This window comes from Agelaius tricolor, unplaced genomic scaffold (assembly GCF_023055355.1).
Source record: "Agelaius tricolor isolate 1412-34295 unplaced genomic scaffold, bAgeTri1.0.p SCAF_1, whole genome shotgun sequence".
In the NCBI taxonomy this organism is placed as follows: Eukaryota; Metazoa; Chordata; class Aves; order Passeriformes; family Icteridae; genus Agelaius; species Agelaius tricolor.
The window spans coordinates 77,467,967-77,493,417 of record NW_027269261.1 but is presented as its reverse complement, the minus strand read 5'-3'; the positions used below and the strand labels follow the sequence as shown (position 1 = coordinate 77,493,417).

The 25,451-nt window shown below is 43.2% G+C and overlaps 1 protein-coding gene across 6 annotated transcripts; it reads left to right on the top strand.

Annotated features, from left to right (window-relative positions):
• The first annotated feature begins 3,210 nt into the window (after positions 1-3,210).
• MYCN (MYCN proto-oncogene, bHLH transcription factor) lies at positions 3,211-9,219 on the top strand. Of its 6 annotated transcripts, none has more exons than XM_071440559.1 (3): positions 3,211-3,381; positions 5,733-6,537; positions 7,707-9,219. In XM_071440559.1, exons 2-3 carry the CDS (start codon positions 5,838-5,840, stop codon positions 8,303-8,305), a joined length of 1,299 nt encoding a protein of 432 aa, XP_071296660.1. In that variant the 5' UTR covers positions 3,211-3,381; positions 5,733-5,837; the 3' UTR covers positions 8,306-9,219. The 6 variants fall into 6 exon arrangements, with proteins under 6 accessions (XP_071296660.1, XP_071296612.1, XP_071296621.1 ...); XM_071440511.1 differs by having other exon boundaries at positions 3,213-3,381; positions 7,704-9,219; XM_071440520.1 differs by lacking the exon at positions 3,211-3,381 and adding an exon at positions 3,782-4,229 and having other exon boundaries at positions 7,704-9,219.
• The last annotated feature ends 16,232 nt before the right edge of the window (positions 9,220-25,451 follow it).

The following is a 25,451-nucleotide window of genomic DNA, read 5'->3' as shown; positions in this document are numbered from 1 at the left end:
CATAAAGTGCTTCTGGATACACAGGTGAGATTGGCTACAGACCTCTGTAGTGACTGTAAGTGAAATAACTCACATTTTTCAACGTTTTGGTCATGTCAAACATTATATAAGCACGAGGTGTTGTGGCTAGTAATTGAGATTAGTAATTGGTAATTTTTATGTCCAAGAGCATCTGTATTCTTTGCAGACCTTTGTGACATCCACAGGACTTTGTGACTCTGCACTATATTCTCATCTTAATGGATAATGCTGATGCACTCTGCAAGAACTTATGGGAAAGCAATTGCTACCTCAGACTGATACAATCAGCTTACGAGGGAAATCTGCTTCAGTTTCCATAAGTGACACTGGGCAAGTCCCTAAGCCTGTCTCACCTGGATGTGGGTAAATCAGCAAGAGAAATCGTTTCGATTACACACCGGCAGCAGCTACACAGCAGGGAGCAGCACAAGTCCCCAGCAAGTTACTGAACGTATGCAGGAATAAATCTGCTGCTCTAAATCTGGCAGCTTTTGTAACTGTTAACTTTAATACTTACCTCCAAACACTTAATCCACCTGAAAATTTTACTACTGCTATTTAACAGGAAGTGTATTAGGTCTTTTCTAAGAAAAAAATAAGTAAATAGAAAGGTCTATGAGTGTTCATACCTACCATTCCTACCTACCATTCCTCCATACCATACCATACCTACCATTCTCTCTAGTCCTACAGAGAGTTTCACATGTAGCTTCTGCTGGCTAATACAGAACAGGGATAAATTGTCCCAATGCTGTCACACTTTTGCCAAGTGCACTCAGAACACTGGGGTATTGACCACTTTCCCCATTCCCTGATTCACAAGATTGTTTATAAAATCTTTTACAGTGTGACATGGAGAAAGAGAATACATACATTACTTCTGAAAAGAAAGCAGAAATGCACTGAAGTTTGGGTGTCTCTGAGGAAGACAACTGCACACATATCAAGTAATAGTATCATTTCTTTTGATCTTCTCAATAGTTGCAGGCTGTGAGGGTGAATGAGAGGTGTGTGTGGCCAGAGAAATTTGCCTCACACAGTATTTCTTAATGAATCAATGACAACAACTGGAAAGATGTACAATAGCCCTGAGCACAACTTTCCTGTGTATTATGCCCAGGTATGTACATCCCAGCTCTCAGCACAGGGCTTTCCCAGGGCTCTTGCTAGGCCATGCTGAAGAACATTGGATCCACTTAGATTGTTACCACTGTATAAGTAAAAGCATCCTTTAGACTTTTATATACTTTTTTACACTTTTCTACTTTTCCAGATAACGGGTTCTTACAATGCCTCAACATACTTGCTACACAACTGTTTTTTATTGGGACCCACTTCTACCACCAGCACATCTTAATCCCCAAGTTCTTCCAGTGAAACAACAAATAATAAATTTACTACTAGTAATTTCAGATTTTCATTTGCCTTGAGGCTTCTTGATATATGCCATTTCAGGGACAGAATACATCAGAGAAAGAAATGCAAGTGTTGATAAAAGAACCCAAGGTAAGTGTCAGTCAAAATACCACAAGGATTTGTGCAGTCCTTCCAAAGTTTTCCACGTCTTTCTCAACTGTAGAAGTCAAAGCAGTAGATCTGCGGTTTTAACAAGTCTTTTTACCTAAACAGAGTTACTCCTCATACACAGTAACATTTCTCAGTATACTGTTTTCCATTTCCTGTTTGTGGGGGGTTTTGTTTTTTGTTGGTTTGATGTTTTTTGACAATGAAAGTTACTTTAAAAGATTGCTTTTAATAAAGTTCTCATTCAGGGTGCTACAAAAGATATCACACACCACAACAGAGCTTTCCTAGAAGCTGATGGTTTTAATCCCATGTACATACATATGGAAAAAGAAAAAAAGAGAAAACTTAAAAAGGCTGTTGAGGAAATCTAGATGAAAATTGTAATGAATTAACACTAGATAAGGTAGCAGCCCACATTCTTTCTGGATAAACATAACAATATTTGCATATATAAAAACCTTATAGTCAAGATAGAAAACAAAAATAATTAAAGAAGAAAATCATATATAATTGCTTAAATCCACAAAGGCCATCGACTGATGAGAATTATTAAATTTTTCATATATTCTGTGAAATTCTGCATACTAATTGTTCATGCCTCCTCACAAGCTTCAACCTATTTAAGGTTACTAAAATGTGAGGGGCAAAAAAATCCCAACCACTCACACTTTTTTTTGGCCAGCCAAATAATCCAAACAGAAATTGACAAATCTTTGTGTTTTCACAAGACTTTACATCTTCAAAGTACCGAGCGCACATTTGCTAATCAATGAATTCCCCTGTCTCGAATCTGAAGTGCCTTGGAGGAATGGAGGGCCAAACCACCACAGTTCAGGCAAACCTGGCCCCAAACACTTCACCGGCTCGATGCCACAGGGGCTGGCAGCGGCCTCGGCAGCAGCAGCAGGTCGGGCGCTGCTCTGCTTTGTGGTGCCCGCTCCTGCACAGCTCGCTCCAGCCAAGCTGTGACTCAGAGCAGGGGATCTAAAGGTCACCTTCAGCACCCCCGCCTGAACCCTGTGCACTCGGAAGCTGCGGTACACAGGGTTCACCTTCCAGGTGCCGTTTGTGCTCTCAGCCAGACCAACCGAAGGCTCCTGAGATCAGCCTTGGTGAGCGAAGGCGGGCAGGGGCGAGCAGAGCCGGCCAGCAGCTCAGTGCCTCGGCTGGGCCATGGCAGAGCAGGTGCCACTCTCGGGGAGCCAGCCCGGCCCGGAGCTGCCCGCGGTGCCAGCGGCGCAGCGCCACCGAGCCTCGGACTCCGCGGCACCCCGACGGCTCGCAAGGCCGCTTCAGGGCACCGAATGGCTGCTGCAGCCTCCAGGTTTTGGCCAGTGAAGCGTGACATGGATTCGAGGAGTGATCACCACATGGGATAAGCAGGACTTCCTGCCCAAAATTGCCGGAGGGGACCAAGCGAAGGGACGCAGGGCACATCCCAGAAATATACGCAGGGTTTATTTCGCTCTTTCGCGAGCAGCCTCCCCCTCCTCAGTCGCTTCCATCGACGCCCAGCTCTCTCTCCCACCACCATGCCCACCGTGTTTGAATAGCCCGGGCTCGCCCCCGCCGAGGCGGGACGGAGAGGCGGCCCCGCCGCCACCGCACACAAAGCGGCCGCCCGCCGCCACCGGCCTGCAGCGAGCGACGCCCCAGTCCCCGCCTCAACCTGCAGCCTATGAGCAAGGAGGCACCGCCCCGAGCGGCAGCGGGATTGGGATCGTACCCGCGCCCGCCGCCGCGCACCGCCGAGGAGAGCGCCGCGCTCCCGTGCCGTCCCGGCGCGTCCCGTCCCGTGCCGCGGCCCCGCGCCGGGAAGGAGGCGAGAGAGCGGTGGGTGCTGCCGCCGGGCAATGCGCGGGGGCGCCGGGAGCGCCGCCGCTGCGCCGCGCGGCCGCAAGGTGTCGCCGTTGGCAGCGGAACGGGGGCGCGGCGGGCGCGGTGCCGGTGCCGGCGCGGAGCGGGGAGAGCGGGGCCGCCCGCACGGGGCCCTGCCGGCAGCGCGGCCGCGAGAGCCCCGCTGGCCTGCGGGAAGGCGATCGCTACCGGTCGTGGACAGAGCCCCGCGTCCGAGCGGCTCCCTCTCCCGGCCGCTTCCCTTAGCCCTTGTTTGTTTATTTTCAATTGCCCCGGGGGGTTGCGCCCGAGGTCGCAGCGGCGGGAGGTGGGGAAGGAACCGCTCCGGAGGCGACGTTCCCCGGGGCCGGCGTGGCGCGGGGAGGGGCGGCACAGGGGGCAGGGACGGCCCCGCGGCATCCGAACGCCCTCCCGGAGCATAAAGAGCGAACGGGGCTTTTGGCGCCAAACGCGCGGCCCCGCCCTGCTCGCGTGGAGCGGGGCGGGGCCGGCTCTCCCGCCATTCTCCCGCTGTTTCCCAGTGCTCCCTCCCAAGCGTGTCAGGGGGTTTTTTTATTGTTGTTTTTTTTGTTGTTTTTTCTTTAACTTGTCTTTTTCTTATTTTTAATGCCTTTTTGGGGGTTAATAATATCCAGCTGCTTCAAAGGCAGGCAGTGACACTCATCTGTCTGTGAGCAGAGGGTGGATGCGGAGGCCGGGGAGGCTGCGGGGGCCGGCGGGCGGGCGCGGAAAGTGCTACAGACACCATCAGCTGCCTTTTTTTTCCCTCTCCCCTTTCCCCCTCCACTCCTCCCCCTCGCACACCCACCACCATCACCACGGAGGTAAGAAGAGGAAGCTGCAGGTTCTGGGATGCATGACAAAACCCCAGTCAAATAAATCCAATTCCCCATCGCGTTTTGAGTTGCCGAACTGGGAAGGATGGGGCGGGAAGGCGAGCGCAGGGGCAGAGCGGAGCCTGAATGGGGTTCTCACTGAGCAGAAGAAAATCCTGGAGGATATTTGTGTTTTGGTTTGGAGCTGTCGCATTGAGATCGCCAGTGTTTTGTAGGTGCCTCTTTACTGCTTTGCATTTTAAACAGTTTAATGTATTTCCCGAGTAGAAAAATGCACAGTCCTGGAGGCGCTTAGGGGGCGGGGCGGGAGCGCAGCTGAGCCGAGCCGGGCGCGTTTCTCGGCGTTTCATCATAAGGCTTTTCATGGATTTTTTTTTCCCCCTTTTTGGTCTCCGTCTCAGCGTCAGCTGTTGTGAACCCAGCAGAACGATTTCCTTTGCGTTACCTTAACCGAGCTGAAGGGAGACGCTGACTCGATTTTTTGGACTTTAAGCATTTTTCTTTTTTTAATTTTTTTTTTTTTTATGTCTGATGCAACGGAGCTCTCGGCAAAGGAATGGGGCTGTGGTTGACTGGCCGTGGGTAGTGAGTGGGGGGTCCGGCCGCGGTAAGGGCAGCAGCGCGCACTCGCCGGAGGTGAGAGCTGGTGTGTTTGCAGGAGGTTTGCGTGCATGAAGTGGCCGAATGTGCGGAGTTGCTGTCCTCCTTGCTGCAACCCCGTTGTTGCAGGAAAAAGGGGGGAAAACTTCCCGTGCTTTCTTGGCAAATCAGGAGACTTTGTTGGTGGCGCCGGGGTGGTTTTAATGCATTTTTGTGCGCGAGGTTATTACATAAGGTTGATAATTTCTGTTGCTGCTGGATTTCCCCTCCTCCCCCTCCCCCCCTTGTGTTGTGTGCGGATTTCGCTGGCTCGCTTTGAGTGAATGAACTGGCGATTTGCGAAGTTGCAAAGAGCCCCTCCGCCCCCTTTTTTTTTTTTTTTTTTTTGCATCTTTCTCCTCTCCCCTTTGCACTGTTCCGCAGTGACAAAAGGAGTAAACTTCCTCTACTTTTGCTGGCATATTAAGAAGCCTTTCTGGAGAGATTACGGTATCAAAGCCATGCATCTGTCTGCAGTTACTGTGCTGTTTTGAGCGTTTGAAGCGGTGTAGGGAAGGCAGGCGAGGGCTATGTACACAGGCTGTGCATCCCCGCTGGACTGTGCAGCCTGGGTTTGTGTCCCCACGGAGCGGCGGGGCAGGCTCTGCACGGGGGAGCACTACCTGAGCGCTTTGATTTCAGTGTCTTGAATCGGGAGGAGAAAGGTGTGTGAGATTTTTTTTTTTTTCTCAACTTTCTAAAGGATCCTTCTTGTTTGCTATTTATGATGGGATTATTTTTTTTTCCTTCCGTTAAGAGGAAGGGAGTCACGTTCGTGTCTGTTTGTTCGCATTTTTAATTGTGATTTTGTTGTTTTTCTTTTTTTTTTTTTTTTTTTTTTTTTTTTTTTAGTTTCAGGTCGTGGGAGAACCTCTCTTCTTCCCCTGGTGGAAATATCGATAAAACCTGTGTTTGAAACTATTGCTTGACACAGGGATCAGCAAAAACACACCCGTAATGCCAGGAATGGTCAGTAAAAACCCAGACCTCGAGTTTGACTCTTTGCAGCCTTGCTTCTACCCGGACGAAGATGACTTTTATTTATGCGGGCCGGACTCCGCTCCCCCGGGCGAGGACATCTGGAAAAAGTTTGAGCTGCTGCCCACCCCTCCTCTGTCTCCCAGCCGGGCCGGGCTCCAAGAGCACCCTCCGGGAGGGGGCCCGGTGCCGTGGGGAGGAGCGGCTCTCTGGGGCTGCCGCCCCACCGACCCCGTGGACTGGGCATCGGAGCTGCTGCTGCTGCCGCCCGAGGCCGACCTGTGGGGCGGCATGGACGGAGGGGACTTCTTCGAGACGGGCCCCGGCGTGACGAACAATCTCAACTCCATCATCATCCAGGACTGCATGTGGAGCGGCTTCTCGGCGCGCGAGAAGCTGGAGCGGGCGGTGAGCGAGAAGCTGCAGAGCAAGGCGCCCGCCGCGCCGCCGCCGGCCCCGGGGGCCGCGGACAGCCCCGCCAGCGCCCGCGCGGAGCTGGGCGGCGCCGTGCCCGAGTGCGTGGACCCGGCCGTGGTCTTCCCCTTCCCCGTCAACAAGCGGGAGGCGCCGGCGGCGGGCGGAGGGGCTGCGCGGGGCGGCCGCCCGCCGCGTCCCGCCGGGGACAGCCGGGCGAGCAGCAGCAGCAGCTCCTCCGGGGACGACACGCTCAGCGACTCGGGTAAGCGCTCCGGCCCCAAGGTGCGGAGGTGGGGACGGGGGTGGCGGCTGCGTCCCCCGCCGGCTGCTCCGGGGGCGGGCGGGGCGCTGAGGCCCGGCGGCGGGCGGGGCGCGGGGCGGCCGGCAGGCGGCAGCAGGCGCGGGCGCAGCGCGGGGCCCCGCGGGGGCGGCGGGCACGGCCCGGGGGCAGCCCCCGCCCGCCCCTCGCCCTGTGCCGGCTGCGGCGGGGCCGGAGCCTTCACCCGGCAGCAGCTCCAGCCCGGAGGGGCTGCGTGGGACTGGGGAGCCTCCGGCGCCCTGACAGTCTCCTGCCCTCGAGGCGGGGGGGGGTGGCAGTGCGGCTGCCACCGCCGCCCTGGGCACAGGTTTATGGGGGATGACCGTGTGCGCGTTCCCTTAGGCATCATGCGGGCAGGCTGGAGCTAGACCAGTGACCCCCTTAGAGCAGCGCTTGTACTGATAGAGCCCAAAATGCTTCAAACATCCTGTGTGTGTGTACGCAGAGAAGTCCCCTTGGGCTGAACCGCGGTTTGGCGTGTGTAGATGAGCTGGTCCCGGTGACCACCGCTGCAAACTTGGTGATCCGTCCCGGCTTTCAGAGCCTGCTGTCCCTTTAATGTCTGGTTTGACAGCTTTGGGTGAGGAAGCACTTCCAACAGCTGTCTTCTTGGCAGTGCACCAAGCGCCGGCTTAAAGGGTCCCCGGCTGGAGCAGCTTCACCTTCTGCCTCAGAACAAACCCAGCGATTGTTTCGTTTTCCGGCTGCTTTTCTACCAAGCAGGGGCTGTGTTGTGGCTCTGTGCTTGCCTTTTGTGCCACAACTCGACGATTCCATTCAAACTACATACATTCTGTCTAAAAATTCTTTTCTGCCTTTGTGATTGTGTGGGTGGTAGCCCCATTTTGATTGAAAATTAGATGTGTTTAAAAAAACCCATCTCATCAAACTTACTAAGCTTTCAGAAATCCCTGTTTGCTGATTTCATGTGTATTACATACTTTTACAGATCTATATCAGACTGCAGATGGTGGGTGCACCCCGGTTTTGCCATCAGTTTCATTACTGCTTTTACTGGATGTATATTTTGTCAATAAATACTGATACTTGTAATCAAGGTATTTTCAGGGAGAATAATGTCTGTTTTATTTTCTGTCCTTCATTACCAGAAGATGATGAAGATGAGGAGGAAGAGGATGAAGAAGAAGAAATAGATGTTGTTACAGTGGAGAAAAGACGCTCCTCTACCAACAAGTCTGTTACCACCCTTACTATTACAGTGCGTCCTAAGAATACCACTTTTTCATCAGTCAGGACACAGCAGAATGGACTGGTATTAAAGCGTTGTGCCCCAATTCACCAGCAGCATAATTATGCCGCTCCTTCTCCATTCGTGGAGACTGAAGAGTCTCCACCACAGAAGAAGTTGAAAGTCGAGGTGCCCCGTCCAGTAAAACCCACGATCCAACCAAAGCTTAAGAGTTCAAGTCCTCGAAACTCTGATTCAGAGGACAGTGAGCGTCGACGCAACCATAATATCCTGGAGCGTCAACGACGTAATGATCTACGGTCAAGTTTCCTCACTTTAAGGGACCATGTTCCAGAACTGGTTCAAAATGAGAAAGCTGCAAAAGTTGTGATCTTGAAAAAAGCCACTGAGTATGTTCATTCTCTTCAGGCAGAGGAGCAGAAGTTACTGCTAGAAAAGGAAAAATTGCAAGCCAGACAAGAACAATTACTAAAGAAAATAGATTACAAGCGGACTTGCTAAACTTTTTTTTTTGTTTTGGTGTTTTTTTCTGGCTGATCAGGACAGTCATTGCCACTTTGCACATTTTTGATTCTTTATAAAAAAATTGTGTTTTTTGACGTTAAGAATGTTGGTTTTAATTTCAATCCAGTCCCTGAAGTAATCGACAGACTATATTATCCGGGTACGGAGCAAATGGATTTTCTTGCAAGGAGTTTATTGCAAGACTACCAAACAACAATGGACTGCCTTTGTTTTTTCTCCTTAAGAACTGTAGATGGTGGGGATTTTTTTTTTTTTAAGTGTTGTGAGCATTTGGAGCTGCTGATGACATCTAGTTGAGTTTTAAAATGTTCATTCCTAAGTTTTATGGTGCTTATGTTCTAACAGATGTTACTTTAGGGGTTGGCATTTTGTGCCCCTGTGGGAATTTCTGTAAATACCATCTACACACTTGCCTTTTGTACATGTCTTGGGTTATGAGAGGTGGCTTTTGCTGCCAGTATTAGACTGGAAGTTCATACCTAAGTACTGTAATACCTCAATGTTTGAGGAGCATGTTTTTGTATACAAATATATTGTTAATCTCTGTTATGTACTGTACTAATTCTTACATTGCCTGTATACTTTAGTATGATGCTGATACATAACTAAATTTGATACTTATATTTTCGTATGAAAATGAGTTGTGAAAGTTTTGAGTAGATATTACTTTATCACTTTTTTGAACTAAGAAACTTTTGTAAAGAAATTTACTATATATGCCTTTTCCTAGCCTGTTTCTTCCAGTTAATGTATTTGTTAATGTTTGGTGCATAGAACTGGGTAACTGCAAAGTTCTGTGTTTAATTTCTTCCAATGATGTACATTTAGTGCTGCGTCTTATAGCACTTTGAAATACCTCATGTTTATGAAAATAAATAGCAATTACATGATGTGCCATTTACTATTTTTCTTTTAAATAAAATCTTTAACTTCAGTATTGATGAAATATAAAAAGCATGGTCCCATACCCTTGGCATTTCAAGTCTTGGCAGTTCAACTGTCAGACTGTAGGTGACACTAGAAAGGTCAGCTGGACAGGACATTTCCATTTCTGGTTCAATAATAACTGTAGTAAGAACTATGTTCCTGTTATTTCATACTTGTGTTGTAAGGATTATCCCAGGGAAACAGATGTACTACACTAATGGAATGACTCCTGTGTCTTGTCAAAGACTCCTCAAATATCTACTGGGCCCAGAGAATTGTGAGGGATCAGAAACATGGCTAGCAAACTTCTGCTAAAGCATTGGCTTCTGTGGCACACAGATGAAATAAATGATGGAGGCAGACTTGCCAAGGCATAGAAAATTAAATACTTGTAGTAAACAAAGATCTTAACTTGGCTGCAGTTCTTTGTGTTAGGAAAGCCTCAAAGCTGTCCATCATTGCACTGGAGAATTAATGTTCTTGTTTGTAGCTGAAGGTCCTGTTTGTTACTTCATTAGTTAGTAAAATTGAAAATACCAGGGAAGATGCAGAGCCATGAAGTGTGCATCAGATGAAGATGGAACTTGGTTGTCTCTAGAGCTGCCATTTGGTATGACAGGAATGAGACACTCAACTCTATGAAATCTGTTTGGTCATTGTATTAAAGACCGTGAGACCAGTTGTTTTATTTTCTAGTCTCTACAGGTATTTTTGACATTGTCTTTCCGCACACTGAATCTGAAAAAAAAGAAGATTGGAATTAATGACCAAATGGCCAGTAAGTACTTTCCAAATCCACTTGCAAGAAGCTCACTTGTCACATCTGCCCCTGCTTTGGCCAGGAAGGAAGTAGCTTGTCTGGTGATGGAGGTACAGAAATCCTGTATTTCTATGAGGTAACAGGAAGAGCAGTGTGGGGGGAAAACACCCCCCACTTAAAGGATGTGCCATATGTCTATCCCTACGGGTTGTTGATGCACTCATAACCTGTGTGCTTTTGGGCCCCAGGCAGCTTCTGTACCATGACCACCAAGAACTGTACATAGATCAGTGCCGTAAATTCAGATCTTCAGCGGGGGTAAATTGGTGTAACACTGTGCATTCAGCTAGGCCCACACAAGCATTTGAAGAACTGGGCTGAGTAGAGTTAATATCTAAATTCAGACCCAACCATAGCTGTTCCATATATAGAATCTTTGTTTTGATTCCCTTGACATGCTTCTTCCACTTTCTAGCTACAGTGATAAAACAGTAGACTGAGACATTTGGTATGAACAATTACAGTGTACATTTAGTTTTACTAGCTAAAACAATTTTTAGCCCCCTTTTTTTAGCAATTTCTGTTGAACTCCTGTTGCACTGTTTTCAACCAAGGTATGCATCAAATGAGTATTCTTGAGGAAGGAAAGTCCTTTCCCATTCTCCTTCTCCTTTCCTTTCTTCTGCTTCACAGTCATGGAGAACTTTGGTCCAAATCCTCCACTCAGATTGAACTCTGGGTCAGATCAGGTTGCTCAGGGTCATGCAACCAAGGCTTGAATATCTTAAAGGATTGAGATTCCACAGCCTCTTTGGGCAACATGTGTTTTTTGCCTACGACTGATACAAATTTTTGTACTATCTGAATTTTCCTGGTTGCAGTCCTTGTCCATTGCCTCCTATCCACTGCCTCCTTTTGAACCTCCTGGAAGAGTCCAGTTGCACCTTGTCTGTAACTTCCCAGTAGGGAGTTGAAGACATTAATTACTTCTTTCTCTTCTTGAGATAACCCAGTTCTGTCTTGTCTTGTGGTAACCAAGCATTTAGAGTATAATAAAGGAGTCAAATACTCAGATTTGTTTGGCTATTCAACACAAATCCCATCTGAAAGCCTCTATTTCTCACTATATAATGTGGGAGTTTTGGTCTGATTCTTCAGAATTCAGTGATAAACGTCCAACTGATGTCTGTGGAGACAGAATCTGGTGCCATAATGTTCCCATACACTGTACCATTTGCCTGCTTCTCTGTGCTGTACTAGCAGTACTTTGGCATTGTCTTTTTTTGCTTTTTCTTTTTTAAAATAAGGACTTGATAGTTTGTTTTCATATCGTCACTGTAGGCAGTAAGTTGTCAAGGTTTGTTGTCAAATATTTCTGGTAAAAAAAAATCTCAGTTGTAGGATGTTAATAAAGTTAGAGCTGTTAACTAGAAGATTTCTTTTGTAGTTACATGATAAAAAGAATTGAGAGTTGAAGGAAAGACAGCTTTTGCAAAGAAGTAAGCAATTAATTGTGTAATATTTTCTGGAGAATCAGTACAGTAAGTAGCCAGAAGGCTGCATAGAGAAGGACATAGAATCATAGCTGCAGCCATTACAAAAGATCCTTTTGCAAGTGTGTCTAGAGTGGACAGTCCATAAGGACTCAGTCAAATAATTAATTGAGACATTATTGCCTTTTTTTTTTTTTTTTTTTTTTTAATACATACCTACATTTGCATAACAAATGCAAACATATCTGTCCGGAGAATCATATGTGGCAAGTACCTAACAGCTGCTTATTACAAAGCAGATATTGCTGATTCTTGAAAGGAGAACTGAATTAAGTTGATCTCAGCCTTATTGGATCTGCTATAAAATTCCCAAGTTCCTTTTCATACAAGAGAGAATTTGCTGATAGTTTTCTCCAAAATCACATATCCCAGAGGATGCTCTCCTTCCCTCCTTCTGTTTATTTTCTTAAAAATACCACTAAGAACACAAGGGACTTGTAACACTGAAATGAAATGATTCCTCCATAAATTAGTAGAAGTGAAACACCAGTGGGAGACCTTAAAAAGGTGAAATGTGTTAATGGTGTCATTACCACTCGGTCACCTGTTGCCATGAGTGCTAAGGAAAGTGCATTTCTCAAACCCTGAGCTGCTGTTATAGCAACTTATCACCAGGTCTTGGCAGGACTCCTTGAGAGATCCTGAAATATATAATTTACAGTTTGCTCCTGGGAAGTATACTGATAAACCAAGCTAGAATAAAATTACTTCAAATGGGTGACATTCTTAAGCTTGAATTTCCTGGCTTATGGCTGGTTTAAATCAGAAGATGTAATTTTATTTAAAATATTAATCTTGAGATAATTAATGAATTTTTAATGTACAATTGCCAAATGCTATATGATCTGTACCTGGGTTACTTTCTTCTCCTTGTGTCCATTTCCCATTTCCCATTTCCCTTTCCCCCTTTCCCTTCCCCGTCTCTTTTTCTCAGGAACACAAAACCATCAAACTTAAAGGGACTCGAGGTGTCACAGCAAAGCTTTTAAATTAAGCAGGGATTTCAGTAGAAACAGGAGATACACAACACTTCCAGAAATCTCAGAGGAAAGCAGTGGTGCAAAACGTGGAACAGAAGCTGATTGTGGAGCCAACATGGTGGGTTTTGCCTCAGCACTTCTGGCTGCTCCTGGAGCACTGACAAGCCTGAATTCAGAGCCCTTGGTCTGTTCCAAGACAAGCTTTCACTTTTGCTGGACTACCTGTCCAATTTGTTGCCCTACAGTAGTTTTTTGCTTCCTATCTGCTTTTACTGACCCTGCAATGAAGCTTGGCCACCGTAAACCAGATGTTTTGCTGCTGGGTTGTATGGCATGATAATTCCTGCTGCCTGCAGATCCAGCTTTGTGCCCTTACTGGCCAGATCCTTCTCTTGATGAGATTTTGATATTTTTGCACAACAGTCGAGTCGGAGAAGGTAAAATGAATTTTTGATCTCTGAACCATGGAGGTTCCTTGCATGTGCGCTGGATGAGTAGATTAACATACATGCTGTGTGCACACAAGGGATTCCATAAGTGTTGATCCATGAGCCCTACTAAATAAAGCCTAGTGTATATTTTAACTGAGTAAGTTACAAGGCTGTCCACTTGGCCCTTTGAAGAAAAAGCAAAGACATTTTGTTTCCTGTATTTATGATCACAGTATGACACACCTAAATAATGCAGAAATTAAAAATAAGCATCTACAGTGTAATCATAAATAATGGCAAGTATTTTTTAACTCCATGGTGAAATGGAGGGGTGTGCAGACTTATCAGACTTAAAATTTATCAAACTTCTAACTGAATTATGACCTATTTGTTACTGATCTCTGAATTGTTGCATTTTGTATGCATGATCATTGTTAGGCTCCATATATGCTATTATGGCTGCTCTGTTTGTGAGCTATGTCATTTGCCATCATATAGTGTTTCCATCTGATATTATTTAGATAAGTGGAGGCATTTTCATTTTATGGTAAAATAAGATTACTTAATTTTTCTTATTCTGTGCTCCCAATTTCTTAAAGTTACTTGTCTGCTTTAAGTGTTTACTGCTTTCTCTCTGCTTTCTGTCTTCTGTACTGTACGCATTTAGGGAGAGGAACTCTCTTCTATGTTATCTGTCTGAAGCCGAGTTAGATTGTCCTGTGAGTGGCTGTATCAATCATAAAATTATAGCTAGAGTCCTGTTGTCTAACAGCTACATATAGCTTAGTTTTATATTAGGGGTAGGATGAGTCATGCTGTCTACATCTGTCTAGTTTCACCTTCTAATCTACAAGCTTTACAAGCATTACAGAGTTTTAAGCAACTAGCTGCTTAGCTTCCTAATTCTCCTTATGTAGTCAGCAGAGAGATGCAGGCTCCTCCCAGAGCACAGTCCAGAGCATCTGCATTGGGCTTTACCTGGAACAGGCCCAAGCACTGCTCTGTACCTTGAGGAAAGGTGATTACAGCATGCAAGGGGTGATTACGGGAACTGTGCTAAGGGCTGCTTTATTGCTGCTGGATAACCAGGTTATTTGATCTCTAGCTGATCTTACTTACCATATGAAATTTAAAGCAATGATTTAAAGCAAATTTAAAGCCTGCAGAAAACTGCAGGCTAATAGGTACTTTATTTAGAATAAAGCAGTGCATGAATGTAGGATAGTTAATTTAATCGGCATAGTTGGTTTATTTGCAATTAAATAAAATATTTCAATGGCACTTATCTCCATTTCACTTCCTAACACCATCAAAAATAAATACATAGTGTTTTAGTGTTCAATGATTTCACTTCCTCACAGAACAAATCAGTGTAATTAGAATATTATTTGGATGGATATTTTTAGTATCTGTATACAAATAGATTTTTCTTCTGCAATACATGGCAATTACATTTAGGCAAAATCTTGCTTCTTCAGTATGATATAGACTTAATAAAAAGTACATTGTAATTAATATTGTAATAAATTTAATTCTAACATCTAATTAATATTGCAGTTCATGGTGTAGGAGATGAAGGAACTATCTAATATCATACACAGATCCAATGTTGTCTAGTACCTAGGAATCCTCAGAAAACATTTTTAAAACCACTTAGAAAATTTCTTCTTTCAAATTCCTAAGATCAATGTTAAAATATCCCTGAAATATTGTTATGATTTTGCTTTTTAATATAGAAATTATTTGTGTCTTATAATATTGTCATTAGATTTTGCACTCTATTCTTTTTGAAGAAATTTGGCACTTTATTTCTTTTGAAACAAATGTTCAGAAAGGAACAATGTCACAGAAAGGAAATCACACTATTTCAGTGCTCAGTCACCCTCAGAATTTGGTCCTATAGAGCTAGAAGATAGTATTTAGATACTGAACCATGTGCTGAAATGAGAGTGGTGACATGTAGCAACTTCTCTCTGGAAACGATTTTTTAAATTTTTAAATAGATAATTAGATAGCATGCTTGATATTTCTCCTCTACAAGAAATCTGGAGCAGGTTTGGTTGATACACGTAGAATTGCATATACTCTTAATTAAGAGTTGGATAATTCTTTGTAGGAGAAAATCTAAAAGGAAAGCAAACATACTTCATTTTATCTCAAAACCTGGTCATCAAAAATGTACTGTAAACTGTGGTTCTGAGGGCTTCTTATTTCTCATTTTCTCCTACAATTGTTAGTTTTGGTCGTGGTTCCAAGGCAACACTTGGGAGTCACATCCTCAATAATTATGATTACAAATATTTCTCATTTCATTTGCTTCAGGCCTGACAAGCCTGGGTAAACCACAGTCCCAATGTATATTTCTCAGGTGTACAAGATAATATTGGTTGTGAAGTTCTATGTTGTGAAGTCATATCTTTATGAACACTTCCTTCAAAGATGTGCTGCTAATTAAGCTATGTTATGGTTTCAATAATTTCAATAATTTTTATAATCTTCAGCCTTTAAACATTCTTATGCTGATCTGATTCATTACTTGACTTTTCTTTTGCTTTTTTTAGCTAAGTAGCCCTACAGGAGGCAAGGGGAATTCATCTGACCAAATATAAACTCCTTTCAGCCAATAAAGAAAACAGGTCTTTTTAGTGCAGCATTAATTTTATTGTTAAGTGGCTATTTAAAATGACACAAATTAATCTCATCCTGGAAGTGCTCATTTTGGTGTGGACTATGGAGAAATCTTGGAGGACTAGATACAGGAACCAACATTGCAGATGTCTAATGTGGGGTTTGGTTTAAAATACCTAAATCTGGATGTCTGTAGATATCTAACTGAAAGCTTGATATCTAGGTGCTGTTATAGGCAGTGAAGCCTCAATAAGGATTCAGTGCGGGTGTCTGTTTTAGGGTGAATTGGATTAATTCTTGAGGTTCAGTTCTCTGTACTGATCAGCTCTCCAATACCTATAAAAGGCACTCCAGGTATAGAGTGAAATATAAACACCTAATTTCAGTGCCTTAAACTACAAGCTGAGTCCAAATACTCCTGTCTTTCTTTCATTTCATTTACACATTTTAAAAGTTTTGCTTGAACTAATTGAGTAATCTTAAACCCAGTTCTGTCTAGTTCATCTTTTCTGCAACACTGAATATCCTTTTTGCTTTGGTTGTCTATTATAGTATCTCCATATCTTTAGCATCTTTGGATTTCTTTCATCCTCTCACAAGCCCTGTTTATCACCAATATATAGCAATATTCATCAGTGCCAGAAAATTGCTGGCATTACTGATAAAATTCCCTAAAACAGCTCTCACGTTACCATATTGCATGGTGGGCAGGACCTTATTTTCTCCTTCTCACACCTACACAAAGCTCATTTACAGGGCATGTTGATACATTTCAGATGGCGATATACTGACAACATTTTAAATTAAATTAAATGATAGCACATATCACTTTTTTTTTTCTTTAATTAAAAAAACCAAACAAACATGACAGGAGAAAAACCAGAAAGTAGATGAACATTTAGAAAAATCACCAGTAACTTTTATATGAACATTTTTTATTGGATCTCTGATAGTCTGAACTATTTCTGTGTTTCCCTTTTCTTCTTTCTACAACCTTACTCCAGTAGTTTCTATATTTCTTTGCTCCTTTAAAAAATAATTTCTTTTCACAGCTTCTGTGGTCTTCAATAACCATTTCATATTGCCCTATGCCTATTCCTCCTTTCATTCAAACACTTAAATGAATCACACCTTTTTTCATGCTTTACAGTCTCACCTCTCCTACTAGTCCCAATTATGTCTCAATGTAATTTTTTTATTTAACTGTAAAATACAGATTCCCATTCTGTGAACACTTGCTGAATGGCTATAAGTCTGTTGACTTCAGCAGGAGTTTATAAATTAAGAAGTCGAGACCTTCCAAGACCTTTAAATGAAAATTGTAGGTATGCCAAGTTAAATTGTGCTGTATTTTAAATTCTTTCCTAAATGCCATTGACTCCCAAGGTGCTACCCTGCTTTTCCCATTCACTACCAACCTAGAAGCAGTTAAGTTACCATGAACTGCTTTGATATAGAAAATCATAGATTCCTTTTCTGCTTCTGGTGTTGACAATATGCAATAAGCTAGAAGCCTCAGTTTTGTGAGCATGAGTGAAAATAAATATGTATTAGAAGTAGTGAAGAGGCCATTTGGCCATTTGGCCATCTATCCTACTGGAAATGTTAAAAATCCACATTTTAAAACCCCATTTAATGTTTTTTTTCACTGTTCATCAAAAAATGGTATTAAAAGAAAACAAATATTGGATGGTTAGTTTATTTCTTATCAGAACTCCTTAATTTTGAAATTTCAGGAATCAGTCTAGTAGCTAGTGTCAGAGTAAATAAATACTTTCTATACTGATCTGTGCCACTGTACAGCTGTGTAAGAATGCCTTTGGTCTAGAGTGTGTGCATTATCATTTCCACTCCAGACAGGAGATCCAGGCTCACTTCACAAGAAAAGTCCTTTCTTTTTCTTTCATTGGCTGGGGAATAATGGCCCAAGGGATTTTATTTGTGCATTTGTTCTGGTTGCCCAGAAAACTGAGTGCTCTAAAGCAGGGTAGCACCTTGGGAGTCAATGGCATTTAGGACAGATTATGTCAGCTGAGGAGCTGGAGTTGAAATAAATTGAGAAACTTGATTGCAGCTGTGCCATTGTATATCTGTAAAAGTATTAGAAGTCCATCAATGTTTTATTGTGACTGCATGTAGATATGATTTTAAGGCCTTAAACTGCCTTAGTCAAGATCTTAGTTTAAAAAATTCTTGTTAAACATCTTTTCCCAAAGTATTTTTGTATTTGATATACCAAAAGTGTCACCTACATTTCAGCAAATATGCACTGTGATTAAAGGGTATAATCTCTCAAGAGAGTTTTATAATAATTTTAATTACCCTGGACTTAATAAAAAGACTTAAGGGATTTAATAAAAAGGCATTAAGAGATTGCCAAAGGGTTAAATATATATATTTTTATAAGAAAAATTGTAAAGCTTCTGTGACTTTGAGGTGGGAAGGTGGGAAGACTTAGTGGGAAAAGAGGAGGAGGTGAGCAAAAGTCAAGATGAGGATTAGTGTCAATTAAACTTTCCTTTGAACCTCCTAACTTGCATATGCAGAACCTGACACAGCTGAAAGTATTTGCAATTTCCTGGGCCACACAGACCACAGAGGTTGCTGTACAGCTCACTGACCCACTGAAAGGAGGGGAAAGAAAGGTATAAATTCAGCCAATTTCTTCTAGCTCAGTGCTAAGACATTTTAGCTCTAGTCCAGGGGAGAAGATTTGAGTGAATAAGGGAATTTTGAGAGACAGTACATTCATTTCTCAGGCCCCAAATATTTTGTTTGGTTTTGATCAACCTTAGATCAAAACTAAACAAATTCTCTGCTCTAATCCTCTTCTCTGCTCTTAAGTTTCAGGTTAGCAGAGAATTCAGTGTTTTTCTAATCTTCTAGGGTATAATAAACGTAATAAGAGATGAGAAGATGAAAGTGAACCAACAACCTCCAGACAGGAAATTCTATAGCTCTTACAAAACAAGGCAAAATCCAACATGCAGACACCTAGAACATTGCCTCACTTCACTTATACTGAATTAAACCTCAAGCCTTATCCAGAGAGATAAGGTGGTGATCTAAATGTAGATACCTGAACATAAACCAGCACAAGTTCTCTTGAAGGTTTTGTTGGCTGGAAATAAAATGAGTTGCTTAGATTTTCCAGTTGGGGTTAGCACATATTTCTAATGTGTTTTCCATTTCCTAACACTACAGTCTTTCAGTGCTGGGATAAATCTTTTCTCCTGGTTGCAGGCATTCCTGTAAGCCTCAGGGATAGACATTCTGCACAAGGAAGCACAGAGGAGTGCCTTGGGGCTTATAAAGTCTGTTTTCCTCTGTATGGAATTCTGGATAGGAACAGATTTCTTGAACAATTTCATACAGCCATGTACACAGTCCACATCTAGTGACCCTTCTCCCTCTGTTCCCAGAGACTACATGTCTCATGTGCAGAGAAACCTTGGTGTCAGCACTCAGAAATGAAGATTAAAACACAAGAATGCAAGAGAAGCAAATCCATGCCCACCTTTATCGATGAAAGTACCACTAAAGCTTCAGATAAATGTGGCAATATAACATTATTCAAAAAAACCTAACAATTCCACCATCTGTTCTATACCTGTCTATATCTCTGCTTTCTTACTTCCCACCTCTTTATTTGTGAGTGAAAGCTACAGAAATGTGGCCAGAGGCACTCAGCTTCTCCTATATTCTGTAAAATGCATGGGGATGTTCTTTAAGTCTACACTAAACAAATTATAAGTTTGAGAAAGACATTATCTCTAGCATGAAGGCATGAGAAGAGCTGAAAAAGTATGTATGTTTAGCTCATGCTCTGTTCATTGATTAAAGCATAATTGTTTCCTTATTTTTTTGAGATGTGCTAAAAATGCAAAGCAATAGCCATTTTAAAATTATTTTTGGCAAGCAGTGACTTGAGATGGCAAGAAAAATGGAACAGCAGAAAAACTTGTATATTTTAGATAAATGGTATGCTTAACTAGTTCTTGTAGCAGAAATTATATAAAATGGAATTTTGAGAATTTTGAGCAGGTCCATGCAACCACACTAGCTTTGTCTGAATTCCACAAGGTTGTAATTCAAACAAACACTACCAAGCAAAATGTATGTATTAGTCTGTTAATGAAGGAAACGTAGAGGGTTTTAATGCTTCTGTGGAAAGAAATTGATTCATTGAAGACTAATTTGAAACGTTTCTGCTCTTGGCAGAAACAAACATGCAAACAAATAAATTCCTAGGCATCTAACCTGCAAAACAAAGCAGTTTATTTGTTTGCTTGCTTGCTTGTTTTTTATGCTGGGAGCTTCTCATAAATAGTAAAGCCAGATTTTGATTTTTCTTTTCCTTTGGCTAAGAGTTAAGAGCCTTTACAGTGGAAATATAACATATGAATTGTAAACCTTCTAAGGAAGGAACTGTGTTTCCCTTTATTGTGGACAGCAGTCAGCTCTACTTAGTTTGCATGTCTCTGAAAAGGTCCTCCACGTCTGTATAAATTGCAAAAACACATTAAAAATTCAGTCATATCCACACATGGGCAGGTTAAAGCAATGGGGGCCTTCTGCACTGTTAGCATTTCATATGGGCTATCTCCAGTTCCCTTGTCTGTCTTGGCTGCTGACTGAAGACAGGGCTGTGCCCTGTGCCAGTGCCCATCTAACTGTGGGCTGGTGTGGTTCCAACCTCCCTGGCAGTCAGGAGTCACATTGGTTTAAATTGCTGTGCAACCACAGCTTAAATTATCCTACCTGGGTTAGGTAACTCAGGTTGAGAACACACCTTCCTTTGTGGTGTGTTCCAGCATGACTTTCATGTTGGTTTTATGTTTTCCAGTAAACCAGAGATTGGTATGGAAAGTGAATGTATTCAGAGGAACACTACTAAGTTCCACCAGAGATTTAGCCTTTGGCTACAACAGGCACAACCCTAAGTCCTGAGAAAATTCCATATACTCCCTGTGACTCATTTCTGCATACCTTGCCCAGGCAAAGCTTCCACTTAATAGGATATTTCTAAAAAGGGCCAGACTAGCAGTTACACAGGATATAGCCGTCAGATTGTCAGATCAAGTAAAGTCATTTGGCTTTGGGGGTGAGTCAGGGGGTACTACACAGTGTTTTCATAGTATATGCAGTGGAAAATGTCCCTTGTAACAGTATTAGGGTTTAAAAAAGAGGTGTGCAAAAATGCATGGGACTTATTTTTAAGGTTTTTCACCATTCTTGTCCTGTTTTTTATAAAGCATTTAAGCCCATGCTGTTTGTTAAATACCTAGGCAGTACTATGAACTTAAATTTCATTTCATTACATTTAAGCACATGCTTAAATGATTTGCTGGACCTAGTCCAGAATGCTTGCTGAATGAAACTGAAATACAGCTATGTCTGTTCTTCCTCCTTAAACAAACAAGCACTAAATGAAATACAATAAAATAACATTCCCAGAGAAATCCTTTGCCACAGAAAGAACTGCTGCATTGTTGTGTCAGTAATTTGCCTAATTTTAGTATCTGCACTGTTCATACAAGTGTAATGCAGCAATTATTAGGTAAACATTATCATTTTATCCTCATGTTATACTGGGCATAGTTTTGTAGAGGAAGAAAGTAAAACGTAAAAGAAAAGGGAAAAAGTAAGAAAACAAAAGCAGGAAATGTCATTCCAAGTTGCTTGAGTCAAGCTAATGAATGATATTGCAATTTTAACAGCAGCAGTGGAATCTTGAAAAAAAATCTGGATTCACTTCCTTCAGTGCACGATGTGCAATCCAGGACATGCTAAGCAAGACTCAGCTCACAGAGGTACAGATGCTCCATCAGGGCTAGTGAGTTAATGTCTATTTCTAGCATAAACTGTGAAATGAGAATAATGTTTGTTATTAGACACTACAAGGGAAACATGTTTTTTTCAAACATGCTGAAAAAAATCCCATTTCCTATTCTAAGTAGAACTTAGTATATTTGGAGTTTTTTTGTGCTTTGTTACTAGGAACAGTACATGTAAAGTATTGATAAATGAACCAAGGTAAGAGAGTAGAAAGACTGTAGAAGGAATAACAATTGGACAATAAAAAAAAAAAAAAACAAAAAACAAAAAACAAAAAACAAATGCCTGTGAACCGTCCAGTGAAACAGCAAGAATATTTTCTACTTTACTGGACTGTGAATAAGGACCTAAATTGCAGTGATCTCTTTCTTTGGGGAAGACGGTTTTACTTTCTTACTCCACCTAAATGAACAATGCAGTGCAGGGTTTACCAAAATTTTTTATGTGTACATAGCCCCACCCAAGCAGAGCAACATTTTTAGGGTCTTTCACATTAGGCTTTAGTAAATCTGTGATGTTCTTCTGTCTGCATGAGCGTCGTAAGTATTTTCCATGGATAAGCTTCCTTGCTATTTTGGACTGCCAAATGCTCCGTATGTTCTGCTCCCTGCTGCATTGAGGTGGACAGGTAAGGGAGAAGGACCAAGTGATTTGTGGAGAGCTATTGAAAAATAAAATATCATGGCATCAAAGTAGAAGCTTTTTTTCCCCAATCCTGTGCCCAAACTTCCTCTCCTCCTATGTTGTTTTCCTACCCAATTTTCTTTCAAGGAAACAAAATAGCTTTAGAAACGTTCCTCAGACGATGACCCATGAATTTTCTGCACTACATTTGTGAACTTTCCAGTAGTCTCTTGAATTGCTTAGCAGAGATGTGAAACCCAAATGTAATTCCATGGACTCAGTCCTGGACACAACAGTCTTCTTGTCTAGGTGCAGAGAGTATGATTGGGCCTTGACAGAATGGTTTGGTTTATACATTTTCAGAAATGTAAGATTTTTTGGTTTGCTTTGAAATTCTTAATCCTATTTCTTTTTTCTTTATCTTGGTATTCTTGTTATTGTACTATAAATAATTAGACCCGCAGAAATTAAGAATGTAATTAGGAAAATTAAACAGGGAAAGACCAGCTGAGCCTGTCCCAGTTCCCACCAAAGGCCTATTGATTTATGCTTTGGATCTGTCAGATTATGTATGAGCTAGCAAGGGAAAGAGGCCCAGGGCACTGGTGGTGACAGCAGCCTGTGATTGTCCCCTCAGTTACATGGACAGCATGTATCCTGGCAGGGCTTTGATGGGACAGTGGTCTGGGACAGCTGGGGGTTAGCATGGCATGGAGAGCACTCCCAGGAAGGAGGCTGGATGTGGCCACCCTGTGCTGGAAGGTAAGGGGATGTAGCTGCATCAGGGCAACCAGCTGTGCACAACCACACATGGAACACCATGCCAGGCTAGTTTTGGACTTACACCCAGAGATGGCCCACTGAAATTACTGTAATAAATATTACAAATAATTTTTCATGCCCTAATGGACAAAGGGTCTTTCAATTTCAGTTTTTAAGATACTTTTACAGCAACCAGACCCACCCAAATTTAGAAGTCTTCTAACAGAGCTTTTGTTTTTATAACAAGTAACTTAATTAATTGCAGCCCATACTCATACACGGTGCCAAGAAGAGTTTTTCCAAAGTCAAAGGATGTTTCCTGTGGTCCTGGCATTTGGACATTTACTAGTTCTAACTGACATAAAGAGCTAGGTATGAAATCCAGCATCCAGTTTTGCCTTTCAGCTCTGTCTCTCATCCCTACACTGCTCTGGAACTGTCTTCCTCATTACTTTTGGTTCTTCTATGCAAAGGGAATGCAGGCAGAGAAGGCTGTATCAGCTTACCCACTTCCTTTCTTTTTTCTTAGAATTAGGTCCGGGATACAAAATGCACATATAGGCAATGAATTACTTGCTGAATTGAAAGATTCTGTGTGGTGACATGGTATGTGTATGGTATGTCTTATTTAGAACCTCTTTCTGCACATAGTGAACTTTCTTCAGTTCAGAACATTCCAAAGAGCTTTACTGTATTTTATGAATCATGATCATAATAAATATTAATTGCACATATGATATATCAAACTCAAAGGCTCTAGCTCTCATTTGTATCTCCATAGGACCACATATAACATATTACCAATACAGATGACATACTTGGCACTTAGAGATATTTTTCTTAATTACTTCCCCCAATGCCTTTGGGTATGCTCATGTCATTTTGCATACATACATATATACACACACTCCTGCAGAAAAAGAGTAGACAATTCCATTTGGTCCTTTATCATCAGACAAGGGCATTTGTACTTCATGACACACAATTCCTTTAGAGACACTTGGTAAGTCAATATAATTATACAAGGACACAGATTTCTGCTGGGGAACCAATTCCCAAGAGGTTTTGAGGAAAACATGAATGTTTCTTGGTTGTGTAATAACAACCAATTGCTCCTAAAAATTGTGAGATATTCAACAGAGACCTTGTACAAGAAGAGACATTGGTCCCAAAGGGATAATTTTGCATGGAGAAAGGGCTGTGTTGTAAGAATCTGTGTTTTCTGAAGATTCTGTAGCTGACAGGGGGCAGAAGACATGACTGTATTCCAAAGAAGCACTGCATTTCCCTATAAAGTTTCCCCAAATCTGGACTTGCTGTCTGAATGGCAAGTGGAGTTTGTCACCAGGGTGAAATGGCGTAGGAAAATATTTCAGCTTGGTGGGAAAATGCTTCAGTAAATTAGTGTTGGACTTAATAGGAGAGGATGGAGTTTTTTATTTGCGTATAGAGATTGCTGCTATACTTTTTCAAGTTTATGACTGTGTCCACTCCTCTTATAAAGATTTCCTTATTTGTGCACAGCTGAAAAGGTCTTACAAGTGGGAGAAATTCTTCCAGCTGAACATGTGAGGGAGGCTGCCTTTGCTTTCCCCAGGTGAGCAACTGCAGGACAGCTCAGTTACCTGTCAAGAGAGTTTTGGGGTGTGTTGTATCCATGCCTTCTTTTTTGGTAGCCTATGGGGAGAATGGTTACATTTGAGAGCAGACTCAAGCTCTAGGGTATAAAACTGAGAGGTGCAAAACTGAGAGGACTGTCCTCAGAGAGGGATGGAACCCACTCCATCTCCCAGAGAGGAGATGAGGCATAAACTGACACACAGACCCAGGGAAGTGTTGGAAACACCATCTCTGGAAGTGTTCAAAAAAAACGTGTGGCACTTGGGGACGTGGTTTAGTGGTGAACACGTTGATGTTGTGTTAACTGTTGGATTTGACGCTCTCAGAGGTCTTCTCCAACCATAAAGATCCTATGGTTCTGTGGTGATGGAGCTCTAAAATTGCGGCAGGAGATATTCAACAAATGCCTATTTACATCCAGCTCCCATTTTTTCAGGCAAACCTTTACAGTTAAGCCTGCCCCTCTCCCTGGGGAGGCAGGACCAAAATGGAGCCCGGACACCTGGGTGGCGAGAGCGGGCGGTGCCTGGACGGGCGCTGTGGGATTTGCACACTTTTCTGTGCCTTTCCGTGGATTTTAAGGTGCACCCTTTTAGCGGGGGGAGGTGAGGGGGCGGGCAGGGAGCGCGGCAGAGCCCCTGCTGCAGGCCGGCCGCCGCCTGCGCTCGCAGCCCATTGTGGCGCCGTTGCCGCGGCGACGGGAGCAGCTGCCGGCGGCCTTGGCTGCGGCCCCGGGCAGCGCCCGTGGCTCGGTCGCGGCTGCGGGCCGTGTTTGCCAACACCGGGCATACGGCCCCGGCCCGAGCCTGCCCAGGGCCGGCCGGCGTATCCAGGGACGCTGTCCCCGGGAAGCCACCAGTGGACACGCCGAGTGACTCTTCCCTTCGTCGCTCCTGGCAGCCGGGGCTGCCCCGGCCGGGTCCCGGTGGCGCTGGAGCGGCCCGCTGCCCCGGCAGTGCTCATTGCGTTCTCCCGGGCAGGTTGTTTCTCTCGCAAATT